The following is a 17,534-nucleotide window of genomic DNA, read 5'->3' as shown; positions in this document are numbered from 1 at the left end:
ACAATCCCCAGTCAGAAGCTGGTAAGATGGTTCGCTTTATTGACTGGATCTGTCGCTGGCTCCCATGGGTAACACTCACTTTGATCAATTTGTCCTGAGAGCCAGAGAGTCTGTTCCCCTGCAGGGTCCACCCTTCTCACCCTAAATTCCATAGCAACATAGAAACATAGAAATTTACAGCACAGAATGAGGCCATTCCATCCCATCGTGTCCTCACCAGCCGACAAAGAGCCACACGGCCCTCGGTCAGCAGCCCTGAAGGTTAAATATAAATCTATGAACAATGACGGAAAGGCAATGAGCACCCAGCCCAACCAGTCCGCCTCACCCAACAGCGACACCTGTTATACTGAAACATTTTACACTCCACCCCAACCGGAGCCATGTGATCTCCTGGGAGAGGCAAAAACCAGTTAAAAACCCAGGCCAATTTAGAGAGAAAAAATATGGGAAAATTCCTCTCCGACCCATTCAGGCGATCGACACTAGTCCAGGAGATCACCCTGGCCGTATTCTATTCCCTGTAGTACTTACCATTATATCTGCTCCGTCCAACAAAAGGTAATTCAGTCTAATCCCAATTGCCAGCTCCAGGTCCGTAACCCTGCAGGTTACTGCACTTTAAATGCCCATCCAACCATCTCTTAAAAGTGGTGAGGCTTTCTGCATCCACCAATCTTCCAGGCAGTGAGTTCCAGATCCCCACAACCCTCTGCGTAAAGAAGCCCCCCCCTCAAATCCCCTCTAAACCTTCCACCTACCACCTTAAAACTATGCCCCCTTGTAATAGACCCCTCCACCAATGGAAATATACCCTTACTATCCACTATGTCCAGGCCCCTCAATATTTTGTTGACATCGATGAGGTATCCTCTCAACCTCCTCTGTTCCAATGAGAACAAACCCAGCCTATCTAATCTGTCCTCATAACTAAGATTCTCCATTCCAGGTAGCATCCTAGTAAATCTCCTCTGCACCCTCTCAGGTACAGTCAAATCCTTCCTGCAATGTGGCAACCAGAACTGCACGCAGTACTCCAGCTGTGGCCTAACCAAAGTATGATACAATTTAAGCATAACCTCCCTGCTCTTATATTCTACGTCTCGGCCAATAAAGGCAAGCATTCCGTATGCCTTCTTAACCACCTTATCCACCTGGCCTGCTACTTTCAGGGATCTGTGGACAAGCACTCCAAGTTCCCATTGTTGATCTACACTATTAAATGGCCTACCGCTTAATGTGTATAACCTTTCCTTATTAGCATTCACAAAATGCATCAAAGGGGGATAGAAATGTGTTTCTGCGGTTGCAACCGAGACTCGAGGATGGTATGTTGCCTCCCTGGTGCAAGGGTCAAGGATGTCTCGGAGCAGCTGCAGGGCATACTGGAGGGGGAGTGTGAACAGCCAGTTGTCGTGGTACATATAGGTACCAACGATAAAGGTAAAAAGCGGGATGAGGTACTACAAGCTGAATTTAGTGAGCCAGGAGTTAAATTAAAAAGTAGGACCTCAAAGGTGGTAACCACAGGATTGCTACCAGTGCCACGTGCTAGTCAGAGTAGGAATCGCAGGATAGCTCAGATGAATACGTGGCTTGAGGAGTGTTGCAGCAGGGAGGGATTCAAATTCCTGGGACATTGGAACCGGTTCTGGGGGACGTGGGACCAGTACAAACCGGACTCTCTGCACCCGGGCAGGACCGGAACCAATATCCGAGGGGGAGTGTTGGCTGGTGCTGTTGGGGAGGAGTTAAACTAATATGGCAGGGGGATGGGAACCTATGCAGGGAGACAGAGGGAAAAAAATGTGGGCAGAAGCAAAAGATGGAAAGGAGAATTGTAAAAGTGGAGGGCAGAGAAACCCAAGGCAAAAATCTAAAGCGGCGACATTGCAGAAAAAGTCTAAAGGGACAAAGGGTGTTAAAATGACAAGCCTGAAGGCTCTGTGCCTCAATGCGAGGAGTATTCGTAATAAGGTGGATGAATTAACTGCACAGGCAGCTATTAACGATTATGATATAATTGGGGTTATGGAGACATGGCTCCAGGGTGACCAAGTCTGGGAACTCAACATCCAGTGGTATTCATTATTCAGAAAGGTTAGACAGAAAGGAAAAGGAGGCAGGGTAGCGTTGCTGGTTAAAGAGGAAATTAACGCAATAGTAAGAAGGGACATTAGCCTGGATGATGTGGAATCTGTATGGTTAGAGCTGCAGAATACCAAAGGGCAGAAAATGCTCGTGGCAGTTATGTACAGACCACCAAACAGTAGTAGTGAGGTTGGGGATGGCATCAACCAGGAAATTAGGGATGCATGCAATAAAGGTATAGCAGTTATCATGCGACTTTAATCTACATATAGATTGAGCTAACTAAACTGGAATCAATGCGATGGAGGAGGATTTCCTGGAGTGTATTAGGGATGGTTTTCTCGAACAATATGTCGAGGAAGCAACGAGAGAGCTGGCCATCCTAGACTGGGTGATGTGTAATGAGAGAGGATTAATTAGCAATCTTGTTGTGCGAGGCCTCTTGGGGAAGAGTGACCATAATATGGTAGAATTATTTATTAAAATGGAGAGTGACATAGCTAATTCAGAGACTCGGGTCCTGAACTTAAGGAAAGGTAACTTCGATGATTTGCTTGGATGGACTGGCAAATTATACTTAAAGGGTTGACAGTGGATAGGCAATGACAGACATTTATAGAGTACATGGATGAACTTCAACAATTGCACATTCCTGTCTGGAGTAAAGATAAAACAGGGAAGGTAGCTCAACCGTGGCTAACAAGGGAAATTAGGGATAGTGTTAATCTCCAAGGAAGAGGTTTATAAATGGGCCAGAAAAAGCAGCAAACCTGAGGACTGGGAGAAATTTAGAATTCAGCAGAGGAGGAAAAATTGTCTAATTAGGAGGGGGAAAATAGAGTATGAGAGGAAGCTTGCAGGGAGCATAAAAACTGACTTCAAAAGCTTCTATAGATATGTGAAGAGATAAAGATTAGTGAAAACCAACATAGGTTCTTTGCAATCAGAATCAGGTGAATTTATAATGGGGAACAAAGAAATGGCAGACCAATTGAACAAATACTTTGGATCTGTCTTCACTAAGGAAGACATATAACGTTCCGGAAATACTAGGGGTTCGAGGGTCTAATGAAAAGGAGGAACTGAAGGAAATCCTTATTAGCCAGGAAATTGTGTTCGGGAAATTGATGGGATTGAAGGCTGATAATTCCCCAGGGCCTGACAGGCTGCATCCCAGAGTACTTAAGGAAGTGGCCCTAGAATTAGTAGGTGCATTGGTGATCATTTCCCAACATTCTATTAACTCTGGATTAGTTCCTATGGACTGGGGGGACAGAGAAAACTGGTAATTATAAACTGGTTAGCCTGACATCGGTGGTGAGGTAAATGTTGGTATCAATTATTAAAAATGAAATAGCAGCACATTTGGAAAGCAGTGATAGGATCGGTCCAAGTCAGCATGGATTTATGAAAGGGAAATCATGCTCGACAAATCTTCTAGAATTTTTTGAGAATGTAACTAGTAGAGTGGACAAGGGAGAACCAGTGGATGTGGTGTATTTGGTCTTTCAAAAGGCTTTTGACATGTCCTACACAAGAGATTAGTGTGCAAAATTAAAGCACATGATATTGGGGACAATGTACTGACGTGGATAGAGAACTGGTTGGCAGACAGGAAGCAGAGAGTCAGGATAAACAGGTCCTTTTCAGAATGGCAGGCAGTGATTAGCGGGGTGCCGCAGGGCTCAGTGCTGGGACCCCAGCTATTTACAATATACATCAATGATTTAGATGGAGGAATTGAGTGTAATATCTCCAAGATTGCAGATAACACTAAGCTCGGTGGCGGTGTGAGCTGTGACGAGGGTGCTAAGAGGCTGCAGGTTGCCTTGGACAGGTTAGGGGAGTGGGCAAATGCATGGCAGGTGCAGTATAATGTGGATAAATGTGAGGTTATCCACTTTGGGGGCAAAAACTTGAAAACAGAATATTATCTGAATGGAGACAGATTAGGAAAAGGGGAGGTGCAACGAGACATGGGTGTCATGGTTCATCAGTCACTGAAGGTTGGCATGCAGGTACAGCAGGCGGTGAAGAAGGCAAATGGCATGTTGGCTTCATAGTTCGAGGATTTGTGTATAGGAGCAGGGAGGTCTGACTGCAGTTGCACAGAACATTGGTGAGGCCACACCTGGAATATTGTGTTCAGTTTTGGTCTCCTGATCTGAGGAAGGATGTTCTTCCTATTGAACGAGTACAGCAAAGGTTCATCAGACTGATTCCTGGGATGGCAGAACTGACATATGTGGAGAGACTGGATCAATTGGGCTTGTATCCACTGGAGTTTAGAAGACTGAGAGGGGATCTCATAGAAACATATACAATTCTGACGAGATTAGACAGGTTAGATGCAGGAAGAATGTTCCCATTGCTGGGGAGTTCCAGAACCAGTGGTCACAGTCTAAGAATAAGGGGTAAGCCATTTAGGACCGAGATGAGGAGAAACTTCTTCACTCAGAGAGTGGTGAATCTGTGGAATTCTCTACCGCAGAAAGTTGTGAAGTCAGTTCGTTCGATATATTCAAAAGGGAGTTGGATGGGGCCCTTACGGCCAAAGGGAGCAAGGGGTATGGAGAGAAAGCAGGGATGGGGTACTGAGGAAATGATCAGCCATGATCTTATTGAAGGCGGTGTCGGCTCGAAGGGCCGAATGGCCTACTCCTGCAACTAATTTCGATGTTTCCACGTTTCTCACACTTCTCTGAATTAAATTCCATTTGCCACTGCTCTGCCCACCTGACCAGTAGATTGATATGCTCCTGCAGCCCATGGCTTTCCTCTTCATTATCAACCATACAGCCAATTTTAGCATGGTCTGCAAACTTCTTAATCCTACTCCCTATATTCAAATCTAAATCATTGATATATGCCACAAAACGCAAGGGAACCAGCACTGAGCCTTGCGGAACCCCACTGGAAACATCCTTACAGTCACAAAAGCATCCATCAACTATTACCCTTTGCTTCCTGCCTCTAAGCCAATTTCGGATCCAACTTGCCACTTTGCCCTGTATCCCATGGGCTTTAACCTTCATGACCAGTCTACCATGTGGGACTTTATCAAAAGCCTTGCTAAAGTCCATATATATTACATCGTACACACTACCCTCATCGACCCTCTTGGTTACTGCCTCAAAAAAGTCAATCAGGTTTTTCAAACAGGATCTTCCCTTAAAAAATCCCTGCTGACTGTCCCGAATCAATCCTTGCCTATCCAAATGCAGATTTGTCCTGTCTTTTAGGATTTTTTCCAATCATTTTCCCACCTCTGACGTTAGGCTGACAGGCCTGTAATCACTCGGCCTATACCTTTTGTCCCTTATTAAACAAGGGTACTACATTAGCAGTCCTCCAATCCTCCGGCACCTTGCCCAGATCCAAAGAGGACTGGAAAATGAAGGTCAAGGTCTCGGCTATTTCCTCTTTTAATTTGCTGGGATGCATTTCATACGGGCCTGGGGAATTATCTACTTTCAAACCTGCTAAACCCATTTAATACTTCCTCTCTCAGTATATTTATTTCCTCCAGAATATTACACTCCTCCTCACTAGCAGTATCCAGATTACTTCTTCCTTTGGATTGCTACCAGTGCCACGTGCTAATCAGAGTAGGAATTGCAGGATAGCTCAGATCAATACGTGGCTTGAGGAGTGGTGCAGAATGGAGGGATTCAAATTCCTGGGACAATGGAACCGGTTCTGGGGGAGGTGGGACCAGTGCAAACCAGACCGTCTGCACCTGGGCAGGACCGGAACCAATGTCCTTGGGGGAGTGTTTGCTCGTGCTGTTGGGGAGGAGTTAAACTAATATGGCAGGGGTATGGGAACCTGTGCAGGGAGACAGAGGAGAGTAGAATGGGGGCAGAAGCAAAAGATAGAAAGAAGGAAAGTAAAAGTGGAGGATAGAGAAACCCAAGGCAAAAAGCAAAAAGGGCCACATTGCTGCAAAACTCTAAAGGGGCAAAGTGTGTTACAAAGACAAGCCTGAAGGTTCTGTGCCTAAAAATGAGGAGTATTTGGAATAAAGTAGATTAATTAACTGCGCAGATAGCAGTAAACGGGTATGATGTAATTGGCATCACAGAGACGTGGCTCCAGGGTGACCAAGGCTGGGAACTCAACATCCAGGGGTATTCAACACTTAGGAAGGATAGACAGAAAGGAAAAGGAGGCAGGATGGCATTGCTGGTTAAGGAGGAAATTAATGCAATAGTAAGGAAGGACATTAGCTTGGATGATGTGGAGCTGCGGCATACCAAGGGGCAGAAAATTCTGGTGTGAGTTGTGTACAGACCAACAAACAGTAGTAGTAAGGTTGGGGACAGCATCAAGCAAGAAATTAGGGATGCATGCAATAAAGTTTCAGCAGTTATCATGGGTGACTTTAATCTACATATTGATTGGGCTAACCAAACTGGTAGCAATGTGGTGGAGAAGGATTTCCTGGAGTTTATTAGGGATGGTTTTCTAGACCAATAAGTCGAGGAACCAACCAAGGAGCTGGCCATCATAGACTGGGTGATGTGTAATGAAAAGGACTAATTAGCAATCTTGTTGTGCGAGACTCCTTGGGGAATAGTGACCATAATATGGTCAAATTCCTTTTAGGATGGAGATAGACACAGTTAATTCTGAAACTAGGGTGCTGAACTTAAAGAAAGGTAACTTCGATGGTTTGAGGCGTGAATCGGCTAGAATAGACTGGCAAATTACACTTAAAGGGTTGACAGTGGATAGACAATAGCAAACATTTCAAGGTCACATGGATGAACTTCTGCAATTGTACAACACTGTCTGGAGTAAAAATAAAACGGGCAAGGTGGCTCAACCATGGCTAACAAGGGAAATTAAGGACAGTGTAAAATCTAAGGAAGAGGCATATAAATTGGCCAGAAAAAGCAGCAAACTGGAGGACTGGGAGAAATTTAGGATTTAGCAGAGGAGGACAAAAGATTTAATTCAGAGGGATGAAAATAGAGTACGAGAAGAGCCTTGCCGGGAACATAAAATCTGACTGCAAAAGCTTCTATAGATATGTGAAGAGAAAAAGATTAGTGAAGACAAACGTAGGTCCCTTGCGGTCGGAGTCAGGTGAATTTATAATTGCAAGTTGGCTACAAAATTGGCTTGGAGGTAGGAAGCAAAGGGTAATGATTGATGGATGTTTTTGTGACTGGAAGGATGTTTCCAGTGGGGTTCCGCAGGGCTCAGTACTGGGTCCCTTGCTTTTTGCGGTATATATCAACAATTTAGATTTGAATATAGGGAGCATGATTAATGCTTTTGTTCTGCATCCTTTTTTAAATAGGGGCGTTACATTTGCGGTTTTGCAATCCACTGCGACCGCCTCAGAATCCAGGGAATTTTGGTCGATTACAACCAAAGCATCCACTGTTGCTGCCGCTACTTCTCCGAAGATGTAGCTGTCAGGTCCAGGGTGTAGTGTCTCTGCACCTTACTACAAACTCACACATGGCATGGATATATCAGACACGGTCACTCTGTGACCTTCACTTTATTCCCAGGACCAAGCAGTGCTGACCCTGGGTGGGACCTCCACTTTTATACCTGGAAATCCAGGTGAGGAGTATCTCCCGCAAGTTCACCCCCTGTGGTCAGGGTGTGCATTTCTAGGGTACAGGTACAGTGTACATGAGTTACAGTTACATACTTATAGTCATTGCAAGGTGGTTAAATACATTACATCACCTTCCCCCTTAAGTCTTTTAGTTTCAGAGGTTAAGTCTATCGGGTGGTCTGCGCTCTCTCATGGAACGCTGCAGTTGTGACTCTGGTGGCTGAGCCTCAGCACGTATCTCTGTCACTTGAGGTGATTCCGGCCTGTGCGGGCTAACCGCAGGGACTGTGCATGCTGAGGGCTGTCTTTGTTGCTCGTGCGCTAGCAGTGGTGTGGGTGCTATCTCATCATGCTCTTCTTCAGGTTCCTCCGTGTCTGCACTGAACCTTGTCTTTACTTGGTCCAAGTGTTTGTGGCATATCTGTCCATTGTTTAGTCTGACCTCCATGACTCTATTTCCTTCTTTGTCAATTACGGTGCCCTCAAGCCACTTGGGTCCCAAAGCATGGTGAAGAACAAATACCGGGTCATCTATTTCTATGCACCTCCCCCTTGAGCCTCGATCATGGAGCTCGGTTTGGGACTGGCGCTTGCCCTCAACAATGTCTGCCAGGGCTGGGTGAATGAGGGACAGCTGCGACTTGAGCGTGCGTTTCATGAGGAGTTCCGCTGGCGGGACTCCCGTGAGCGAGTGCGGCCGGGACCTGTAGGCCAGCAGGAAGCGCGATTGTTGGTACTGAAGGGTGGGACCTTGGATTAGTAGCATGCCCTGTTTTATGACTTGGACCACCCGTTCCGCCTGGCCATTGGAAGCCGGCTTGAACGGCGCTGTCCGGACGTGCTTGATACCATTGCCCGACATAAACTCCTGGAATTCATGGCTGGTAAAATATGGGCCATTATCGCTGACCAGGATGTCCGGCAAATCGTGGGTCGCGAAAACCATACGCAGACTCTCCACGGTGATGGATGTCGTGCATGAGTTCAAAATGATGCACTCGATCCACTTCGATTATGCATCGACAACGATCAGGAACATTTTCACCATGAACGGGCCCACATAGTCTATGTGAATACGTGACCATGGCCTGGTGGGCCAGGGCCACGGGCTGAGTGGGGCCTCCCTGGGGGCATTGCCCAGCTGGGCACACGTCGTGCACCTGTGAACCCAGTGTTCCAGGTCTGAGTCAATCCCTGGCCACCATACATGTGACCGGGCAATGGCCTTCATTAACACGATGCCAGTGTGCTCGCTGTGGAGTTCCCTGATGAATGCTTCCCTTCCTTTCTGGGGCATGACTACCCAGCTGCCACATAGCAGGCAGTCGGCTTGGACGGAGAGTTCATCCATCCGTCTCTGAAACAGTCTGACCTCCTCGGGGAATGCCCTGTGTGCGGGCACCCAATCCCCAGTCAGGACACATTTCTTTATCATGGATAGGAGGGGATCCCTGTTGGTCCAGAGTTTGATTTGGCGGGCTGTGATGGGGGAGCCCGCAGTGTCAAAAGCCTCAACGGCCATGACCATCTCGGAGCTCTGCTGCAACGCCCCCTCAGTGGTGGCCAGTGGGAGCCTGCTGAGTGAGTCAGTGCAATTTTCGGTGCCTGGCCGGTGCCGTATGGTGTAGTCATACGCAGCCAGTGTCAGGGTCCAGCGCTGTATGTGAGCTGGTGCCTTAGCATTGACAGCCTTGCTGTCTGACAACAAGGATGTTAACGGCTTGTGGTCCGTCTCTAGCTCGAACCGTCTACCGAAGATGTACTGGTGCATCTTTTTCACACCGTAAACACACGCGAGTGCCTCCTTCTCGACCGCGCTGTATCCACGCTCTGCCTGGGAGAGCGACCTGGAGTTGTAAGCCACCGGTTGGAGTCGGCCGTCATCGTTACCCTGCTGCAACACACACTCAAACCCCGTAGGATGATGCATCGCATGTTAAAACCAGTTTTTTACAGGCGTCATACAAAGTCAACAGTTTGTTGGAACACAGCATGTTCCTCGTCTTATTGAAAGCCCGTTCTTGACAGTCCCCCCAAAACCATTCAAAACCTTTATGCAGGAACATGTGTAACGGCTCCAACAACATTCTTAAGTTCGGCAGAAAGTTCACAAAATAGTTCAAAAGTCCCAGGAATGATCACAACTCCGACGTGTTTCCAGGCCTGGGCGCCCGGCGAATCACCTCAGTTTTTGATACAGTGGGCCTGATCCCGTGTACAGCAACCCTCCTGCCCAAAAACTCGACCTCTGTGGTCAAAAACACGCTCTTGGCATTTTTCAGCAGCAGGCCTACCTGATCCAATCGGCGTAGTACCTCCTCCAGGTTGCCGAGGTGTTCCTCGGTGTCTCGACCCGTTATGGGAATCTCGTCTTGGAACACGACCGTTCCAGGGATGGACTTGAGCAAACTTTCCATGTTTCTCTGAAAGATAGCTGCTGCCGAACGAATGACAAACGGACACCTGTTGTAGACAAATAATCACTTGAGTGTCGTGATGGTGGTCAGAAGCTTGGATTCTTCAGTCAGTTCCTGAGTCATGTAGGCCGAAGTGAGTTCCAGCTTCGTGAACAGCTTACCACCTGCCAGCGTGGCAAAAAGGTCCTCCGCTCTTGGGAGCGGGTATTGGTCTTGCAGCGACATTCGGTTGATGGTGGCTTTGTCGTCGCCACAAATCCTGACCGAGCCGTCTGCTTTGAGGACGAGAACAATGGGACTTGCCCAGTCGCTGAATTCAACGGCCGAAATGATGCCCTCTCTGAGCAGCCTGTCCAATTCACAATCAATATTTTTATGCATCACATACGGCACCGCTCTGGCTTTGTGGTGCACTGGTCTGGCGTCCGGAGTGATGTGTATCACTACTTTAGTGCCCTTGAACGTTCCGACACCGGGTTGAATCAGTGTCCCGAATTTTTGCAGGACCTGTGAGCATGAACTTCGCTCCACGGATGAAATGGCGTGCACATCCCTCCATTTCCAATTCATCTCAGCTAGCCAACTCCTCCCCAAAAGCGCGGGGCCATTTCCCGGAATGATCCAGAGTGGCAGCCGGTTCTGTAATCCATTATATGTTACCACCAAGTTTGCACTGTCCAGCACTGGGATGATCTCTTTGGTGTACGTCCGTAGCTGCGTCTCAATGCGTTCCAGTTTGGGCTTGCTAGCTCTGTGTGGCCATAGTCTCTTAAATTGTTGAGCGCTCATGAGTGACTGGCTCACTCCCGTATCCAGCTCCATGTGGACCGGGATGCCATTCAGTAAGACTTTCATCATCATGGGTGGCGATTTAGTGTATGAGCTGTGGACGTCAGCCACATGAACCCGCTGAACTTCAGCATCCATGGCTTTACCCCAGGCATCATCCTGCATTGCAGACCCCTCGTCTGGTTCCTCTGTCTCGCAGATTAGCCTCGCTACTGCCTTTTCGGCACATCCTGGCCAAGTGTCCACTGACATTACAAATCCTACAGGTATATTGCTGGAACCTGCAGCTTCTCGCAGTGTTTCTACCCCCCGCACCTCCAGCATGAGCTGATATTGAGATTGCGGTTAACAAAGGGACTATTACCCGGCATTCCCCTCTGATTGCCCATTTGGCTGTTTCTACTCTGATGGTGGGTGTTAATGGTCCCATCGCGGGACGCATTGTTCCTCGAGATGGCGTGAATTGCCGATCCCCTCTCCATTGTCCTTGTTACAGGCTCATCCTAGAGCCTGTTGCTGCCTGGACGGTTTCGAAATGCCCTTGCCTGCCTGCGGGGTCCCGAGCAGTTTTCACCATGTTAATTCCCTGGTCCATCACCACGTTGGGACCAGTGCTGCGTGCGTAAATTAGCTTGGTCTCCTCTTCCCCTGCCATAAAGGTCTGAGCTTTCAACGCCGCCCTTTCTAAAGTCAAGTCCTTGGTCTCTATGAGCTTCCTGAAAATGCTGGCATGATTAATGCCCTCAATGTCAAACGTCCCTTAATATCTCCCCCTGCAGGCATCAGAGAACTTACAGAGACTGGCCAAACACCGCAGTTCCGCCACGAAGTCCGAGACGTTTTGTCCCTCCCGGCGCCGGTGAGAGTAGAACCGGTGCCGGGCCATGTGTACACTACTTGCCGGCTTGAGATGCTCACTGATCAGTTGGCTGAGCTCTTCAAAGGACTTGTCCACCGGCTTTTGGGATGCGAGCAGGTCTTTCATCAGCGCATACGTCTGTGGACCACAGCTGGTCAGTAGATGCGCCCTCCGCTTGTCAGCCGCTGCCTCTTCCAGCCAATCCTTTGTGACAAAGTTCTGCTGGTGTCTTTCCACGAAGTCGTCCCAGTCCTCACCTACACAGTAACGTTCCTCTGTGCCACCGGTGGCCATCCTCGTGGTTCGGTGATTCCCGTTTCTTACCGCAAAATGTAGTGTCCCTGCACCTTATTACAAACTCACACGAGGCATGGATATATCAGACATGTTCACTCTGTGACCTTCACCTTTATTGCCAGGACCAAGGAGTGCTGACCCTGGGTGGGACCTGCCCTTTTATACCTGGAAACCCAGGTGAGGAGTGTCACCCGCAAGTTGACCCCCTGTGGTCAGGATGTGCATTTCTAGGGTACAGGTACAGTGTGCATGAGTTACAGTTACATGACCAAATCATTACAAGATGTTTAAATACATGACACAGGGGACTTGTACGCCTTTAGTCCCATTATTTTACTGATTACTACTTCATTAGCGATAGTGATTGTATGAAGTTCCAACCTCCCTCTCGCCCCTTGCTTATCCACTGTTGGGATGTTTCAGTGGTTTCTACAGTGAAGACGGATACAATATATTTGTTGAACGTCTCTACCATTCCCCAGTCTAAACCTCCAGGGGAGGAACATTTACTTTAGCCACTCTTTTCCTTGTTTTGCACCTGTAGAAACTCTTACTGTGTTTTTATATTTTGTGTTTGTTTACTTTCATACTCTATCTTCCCTCTCTTTGTCAATTTTGTATTTGTTCTTTGCTGGCTTTTAAAAGTTTCCCAATCCTCTGGTCTCCCACTGATCTTGGCCCATTGCAGGCCCTTGTTTTCAATGTGATGCCATCCCTATTTCCTCAGTTAGGCACGGATGGTTATCCCTTCTCTTACAGTCTTTCCAGCTCATTGGGATATATTTTAGTTGCGAGTCAAGAAATATCTCCTTAAATGTCTGCCATTGATCATCAACCGTCCCGTACTTTAATCTATTTTCCCAGTCCACTTTAGCCAACTCTGTCCTCATACCTTTGTTTTCTCAATAATTTAAGCTAAGGACACTGGTTTTGGAACTAACTTACTCACCGCCCAACAGAATTTCAAATTGAACCATGTTATGTTCATTCATTTCACTGTACCAGATCTAAGATAGCCTGCTCGCTGGTTGGTTCCGCAATATGCTGTTCAAGGAAACCATCCAGGATACACTCTATGAACTCTTCCTCGGGTCCAATCAATATGTAGGTTAAAATCGCCCAGGATTCTTTCGGTGCATGTATTACAAGCCTCCATCTGCCACGATCTTGCATGGCAGAGCAGGCTCGACTGGCTCAATGGACTAATCGTGCTCCTATTTACTGCAAAAGCTTCCATAGATATGTGAAGAGAAAACAATTAGTGAAGACAAACGTAGGACTCTTGCAGTCAGATTCAGGCACTGATGTAAAGCCTGGCCGACAGGAGATGCCATCGTACCTGGTGTTGTACCTCCTCCTTACCATGCTGGGTTGTGGGGATTGGTGCAGGGCCGGGCCGAGTGGCTCCCCTTAGCCACTCACTCACTGCTTTGGTGAACAAACCTCTATCTGCTGCTGCCCTCGACTCTTCTGTAACTCACCTGGCCTCAATTCTGGGAAGGGGAAGGTGTCTGACATCAACCAGCCAATGGCAATAGATCCTGCCGCCAGCTTTGTGCTGGGTACCAGAGCTGCATATGCTGTGCCGAGCGCGAGTGAGGACATCCATAAGTGAGGCAGGGAGGGGTCCTGAGGAACACTACCCCATTGTCTCGGCAACGGATGTCACCACCTTAGTACAGGCGGGAGACCAGCTACTTTAGGTGGTACTTTAGGGGGTGCCATCCTCTTGCAGGTCACTGCTGACCTTCCAGCGGATCCTGACAGATTGTCACTCCCCGCCCAGGGAGCCCTGTGTAGACAGTGTGTGAGTGAGTGTGATAATATTCACCATGAGGGAGAGTGGCTCGGACACAATGGACCTTAAATTCCGGCCTCACCAGGTCAGGCCCAAGTGTGCATACCCCGGAAACCGGCTTTTCCGATCTGTCAAAGATTTCTCCATATGGATTCTCCACATCCCGGGGAGAAGACCATTTGTGTGGGTGAGATTGGGTCATTTGCCCAAATCATGCCCAGAGAATGTCCTTCAAACTCTTAAACCAGGTAAAAGCAGGTCGATATATTACTTGTACCAGTGTAAGAGTTCTAAAACATATCAAAAATAAACTTAAATACATATCTTTACAGTAAAAACCCTTTCCACCAAGGATCATTTATTTTAAACCTTATTGAAACATGTTCAAAAAATTCCAAAATATTTTTTTAACAAAACATTTAATTGACTTTTATTGCAATTAATTTTAAATATGTGATGTGTTTTTTAATTTATTCTGTGCTTTTCAATATTGAGGTGTTTATTCACATTGATAATAATGGGGACTCTGAAAAAGCGAGTTGCCATTATTATCACTGAGAATACTGCAGCGTGATTGGTGCTTCAGGCGCATGTGACTCCAGCTTTTTGTACGTATGGGGAAGACCATTTCCCTTACACTACACATGGAATGAAGGTCTCGGATGGGAATCGAAGGTTTATGTAAAATATGTTCCGGTCGGAGGCATTTGTCCGAAGGAAGCCCCCAACCGGGATTTCCCCCCCATTATCTGGCGGCATTGAGTTCTGAGGCTGTAAAGTCTCTGCTGCTTCTTATCGTTTAATGCATTTTACAATCACAACAAAGGGATATTTCAGCACATTCTTCCACTGCTGCCGGAACTTAGTCTGTGTCACGGCGTAAATACCAGTGTTTGTACAGCAACTCAGCTGCTGCAGCATGAATCCCAGTTCAGTTACAAAGACAGATATAACGACAAAATGTCCAATATATAATATCCGGTTTGCCACATGAACCACCATATACATTGCCCATAACAGGATAAAATTCCCCGAGATAACAAACAATAAAATCATGGATTTCCTGCGACTCTCCATCTCGGGGTCTCTGGGACTCTCCCCACTGTTGTGACCCCGGAGTCTCCTGCGAGCTCTGCTGGCCATTAAAATGTATCTGACGGTGAGAGCATTGAGCAGCAGGATCAGAATAAATGGGACACACGGGGTTAGAATGTAATGAAGTAATTCGAATACTGTCCAGCCCAGTGATGCATAATTAGTGTAATACAGATCACAAAACCAGGGGTTGTTACCAAGCACATACAAACTTCTGAACATAAAATACCAGGGTATGTTCTTTAAACAGCTCAGCACAGTCACTGTTCCCAGAACCACAGCCGCCGTTCTCTCGGTGCTATATTTAGTTTTCAGCTTCTGGCAACAAATGGCCACAAATCGATCGAAGGTGAAAGTGACGGTGAACCAGACAGAACAGTCTGTGGCTGCATAGAGCAGGACGGCTTGGATATTACACATGGGGATGGACTGCACGAAAATAAACTGTTCCTCATAAAGAATCGGAATGTGCCTCAGTATCAGATCCAGGATCACCACCAGTAGATCCGCTGTTGCCATGGCCACCAGGTAACGAGTGACACATTTGGAGAGTCCGCACTTTCCCCGGGACAGGATCACTATCGTCACTAAGTTCACTGTGAGGAAAGGAAATAACCAGTTAAATTAAACATCAGGCTGGGAGCAAGAGCAGAAGATTTATGGGATTTGGTCTGCAATCTGCAAATCATTAGTGACATGAAATGATATAATCTAATTCTTTTACCTGAGGAAATGAATGCAGGGTTTATTGCAAAAATAATAAGGAATCAATAAATGAAATGGGGATAAAGACAACATGAAATAAACAGATGATTGATCAATGAGATATTAAATGATAGATCTACCTTTAGCTCAGCAGACAACAACACTGCCCAAGGTAACAGGGACACATGGGTAAAGCACCTCTCAGGAAGCCTTCGTGTCCTGGGATCAGTCAGCACCGAGAGCAGTGGGATTCGCTTCTGTGTCGCTGTGTTGGTGGGAGGGGGCGGTGATGGGGGGAGAGGGAGGGAGACCCTCATTGTATTCTTGCTCCTGCTGAGGATATGGATTCTAATTAGAACTGAAAGTGAGTGTAACAGAAATAAACATCGACTGCAATTTTGGCATGCAATAATTACAGGTGGTTCTACTTAAAATGTATGAAGCTAATATGACGATGTTCGGTTATTAAATACAAATGTACAGCAGTTAGAAAGATAACTGGGCTGCAGGAAGTTTATTGAACAATGAGCTTAACACCTTTTTGTTGAAATTGTCGCTCATTGAAAGTAAGAATTTCCGAATAACATGGCAAAGAATGGACTCTGAATAAAATAAATGGTTATCATTGACCAGGGAATGTCCAACTAAATGCTTTGTTTTAGCATCAAAATCAGACGACTTATTCCACAGGTAAAGTGTTGCCCAATGTTTCTGTAAAGTATCTGAACACAAATAGATATGAGTTATTCTTGTTTTCTTTCACATGTTGGTTTCCAACTTGTGCATAGTATATTAGATGTAAAAATATCAAAGGATTGTTTGATCATTAATACTTCAGTTACAATCAGCTGACATTCTTTATGCTGAATGAAAGCAGAGTACAACAGAGAATTACTCCGAATCTCACTGAGAGACCCACTGAGCTTTGGGAGACATACATGAGAGTCAATTGTAAACTCAAAACAAAGATTGCAAATAAATGTCTGGAAATCTGACTGCATGAGCATTTAGTGAGAATGAAAATGACCCTGATAAATCTGTTCCAACCATCAGAAGCAGTGGCAGTAATGCAGAACTGGAGAATGTGGAAAATGAGGCACTGGCTGGAACTGAATGATTCGAAACATAGAAACATAGAAAATAGGACCAGGAGTAGGCCATTCGGCCGTTCGACTCATTCAATATGATCAAGGCTAATCCTCTATCTCAACACCCTACCCCGCTTTTCCCTCATACCCCTGGATAACCTTTATAGAAATATAGAAAATAGGAGAAACATAGAAAATAGGAGATATTTCAGTGATTTAAGAAGGTGTGTATGATCTGTCAGGAATTGTTCTTCGCACTGTGTGTAAGTCAACATGGCGAGCATTCGGTGAACACAACAGTAAAATACTGTGGATGATGAACGTCTGAAATAAAAATAGAAAAACCGAGATATAATCAACAGGTCAGGCAGCATCTGAGGAGAGAGAAACACAGTGACTGTTTCAGGTCAATCACCTGTCGTCATTTGGTGACAAGTTCCCGAAACGCAGAAAATCTGCTTCTGATCTGATCCAAATGTGCAGTGTAGTGAGGATTCTGAAATTCAGGAAATAAAGTGTCTCTTCCAATATCTTTGCTTGAGTTCAATATAGAACATTTGAATCTTGATGGACCAATATCATTTACATAATCAATAGCCGACAGCACGGTGATGGACAGTAGTGAGGTACCCGATACACTAACAGCGAGGTACCAGATACACTAACAGTGAGGTACCAGATACACTAACAGTGATGTACCAGGTACACTAACAGTGAGGTACCAGATACACTAACAGTGAGGTACCAGATACACTAACAGCGAGGTACCAGATACACTAACAGCGAGGTACCAGATACACTAACAGTGATGTACCAG

The 17,534-nt window shown here is 46.3% G+C and overlaps 1 protein-coding gene across 1 annotated transcript in view; it reads right to left on the bottom strand.

Moving 5' to 3' along the window:
* The window catches only part of LOC139243736 (uncharacterized), a 110,835-nt gene that overhangs the window by 90,834 nt on the left and 2,467 nt on the right, over positions 1-17,534 (bottom strand). Inside the window, exon 2 of the mRNA XM_070870849.1 lies at positions 14,643-15,520. Within this exon, the coding sequence (XP_070726950.1) occupies positions 14,643-15,520 (878 nt within the window). The remainder of the gene's footprint in view (positions 1-14,642; positions 15,521-17,534) is intronic.

Source organism: Pristiophorus japonicus, unplaced genomic scaffold (genome assembly GCF_044704955.1).
Source record: "Pristiophorus japonicus isolate sPriJap1 unplaced genomic scaffold, sPriJap1.hap1 HAP1_SCAFFOLD_185, whole genome shotgun sequence".
Taxonomy (NCBI): domain Eukaryota; kingdom Metazoa; phylum Chordata; class Chondrichthyes; family Pristiophoridae; genus Pristiophorus; species Pristiophorus japonicus.
This window is presented reverse-complemented; position numbering and strand designations above follow the sequence as displayed.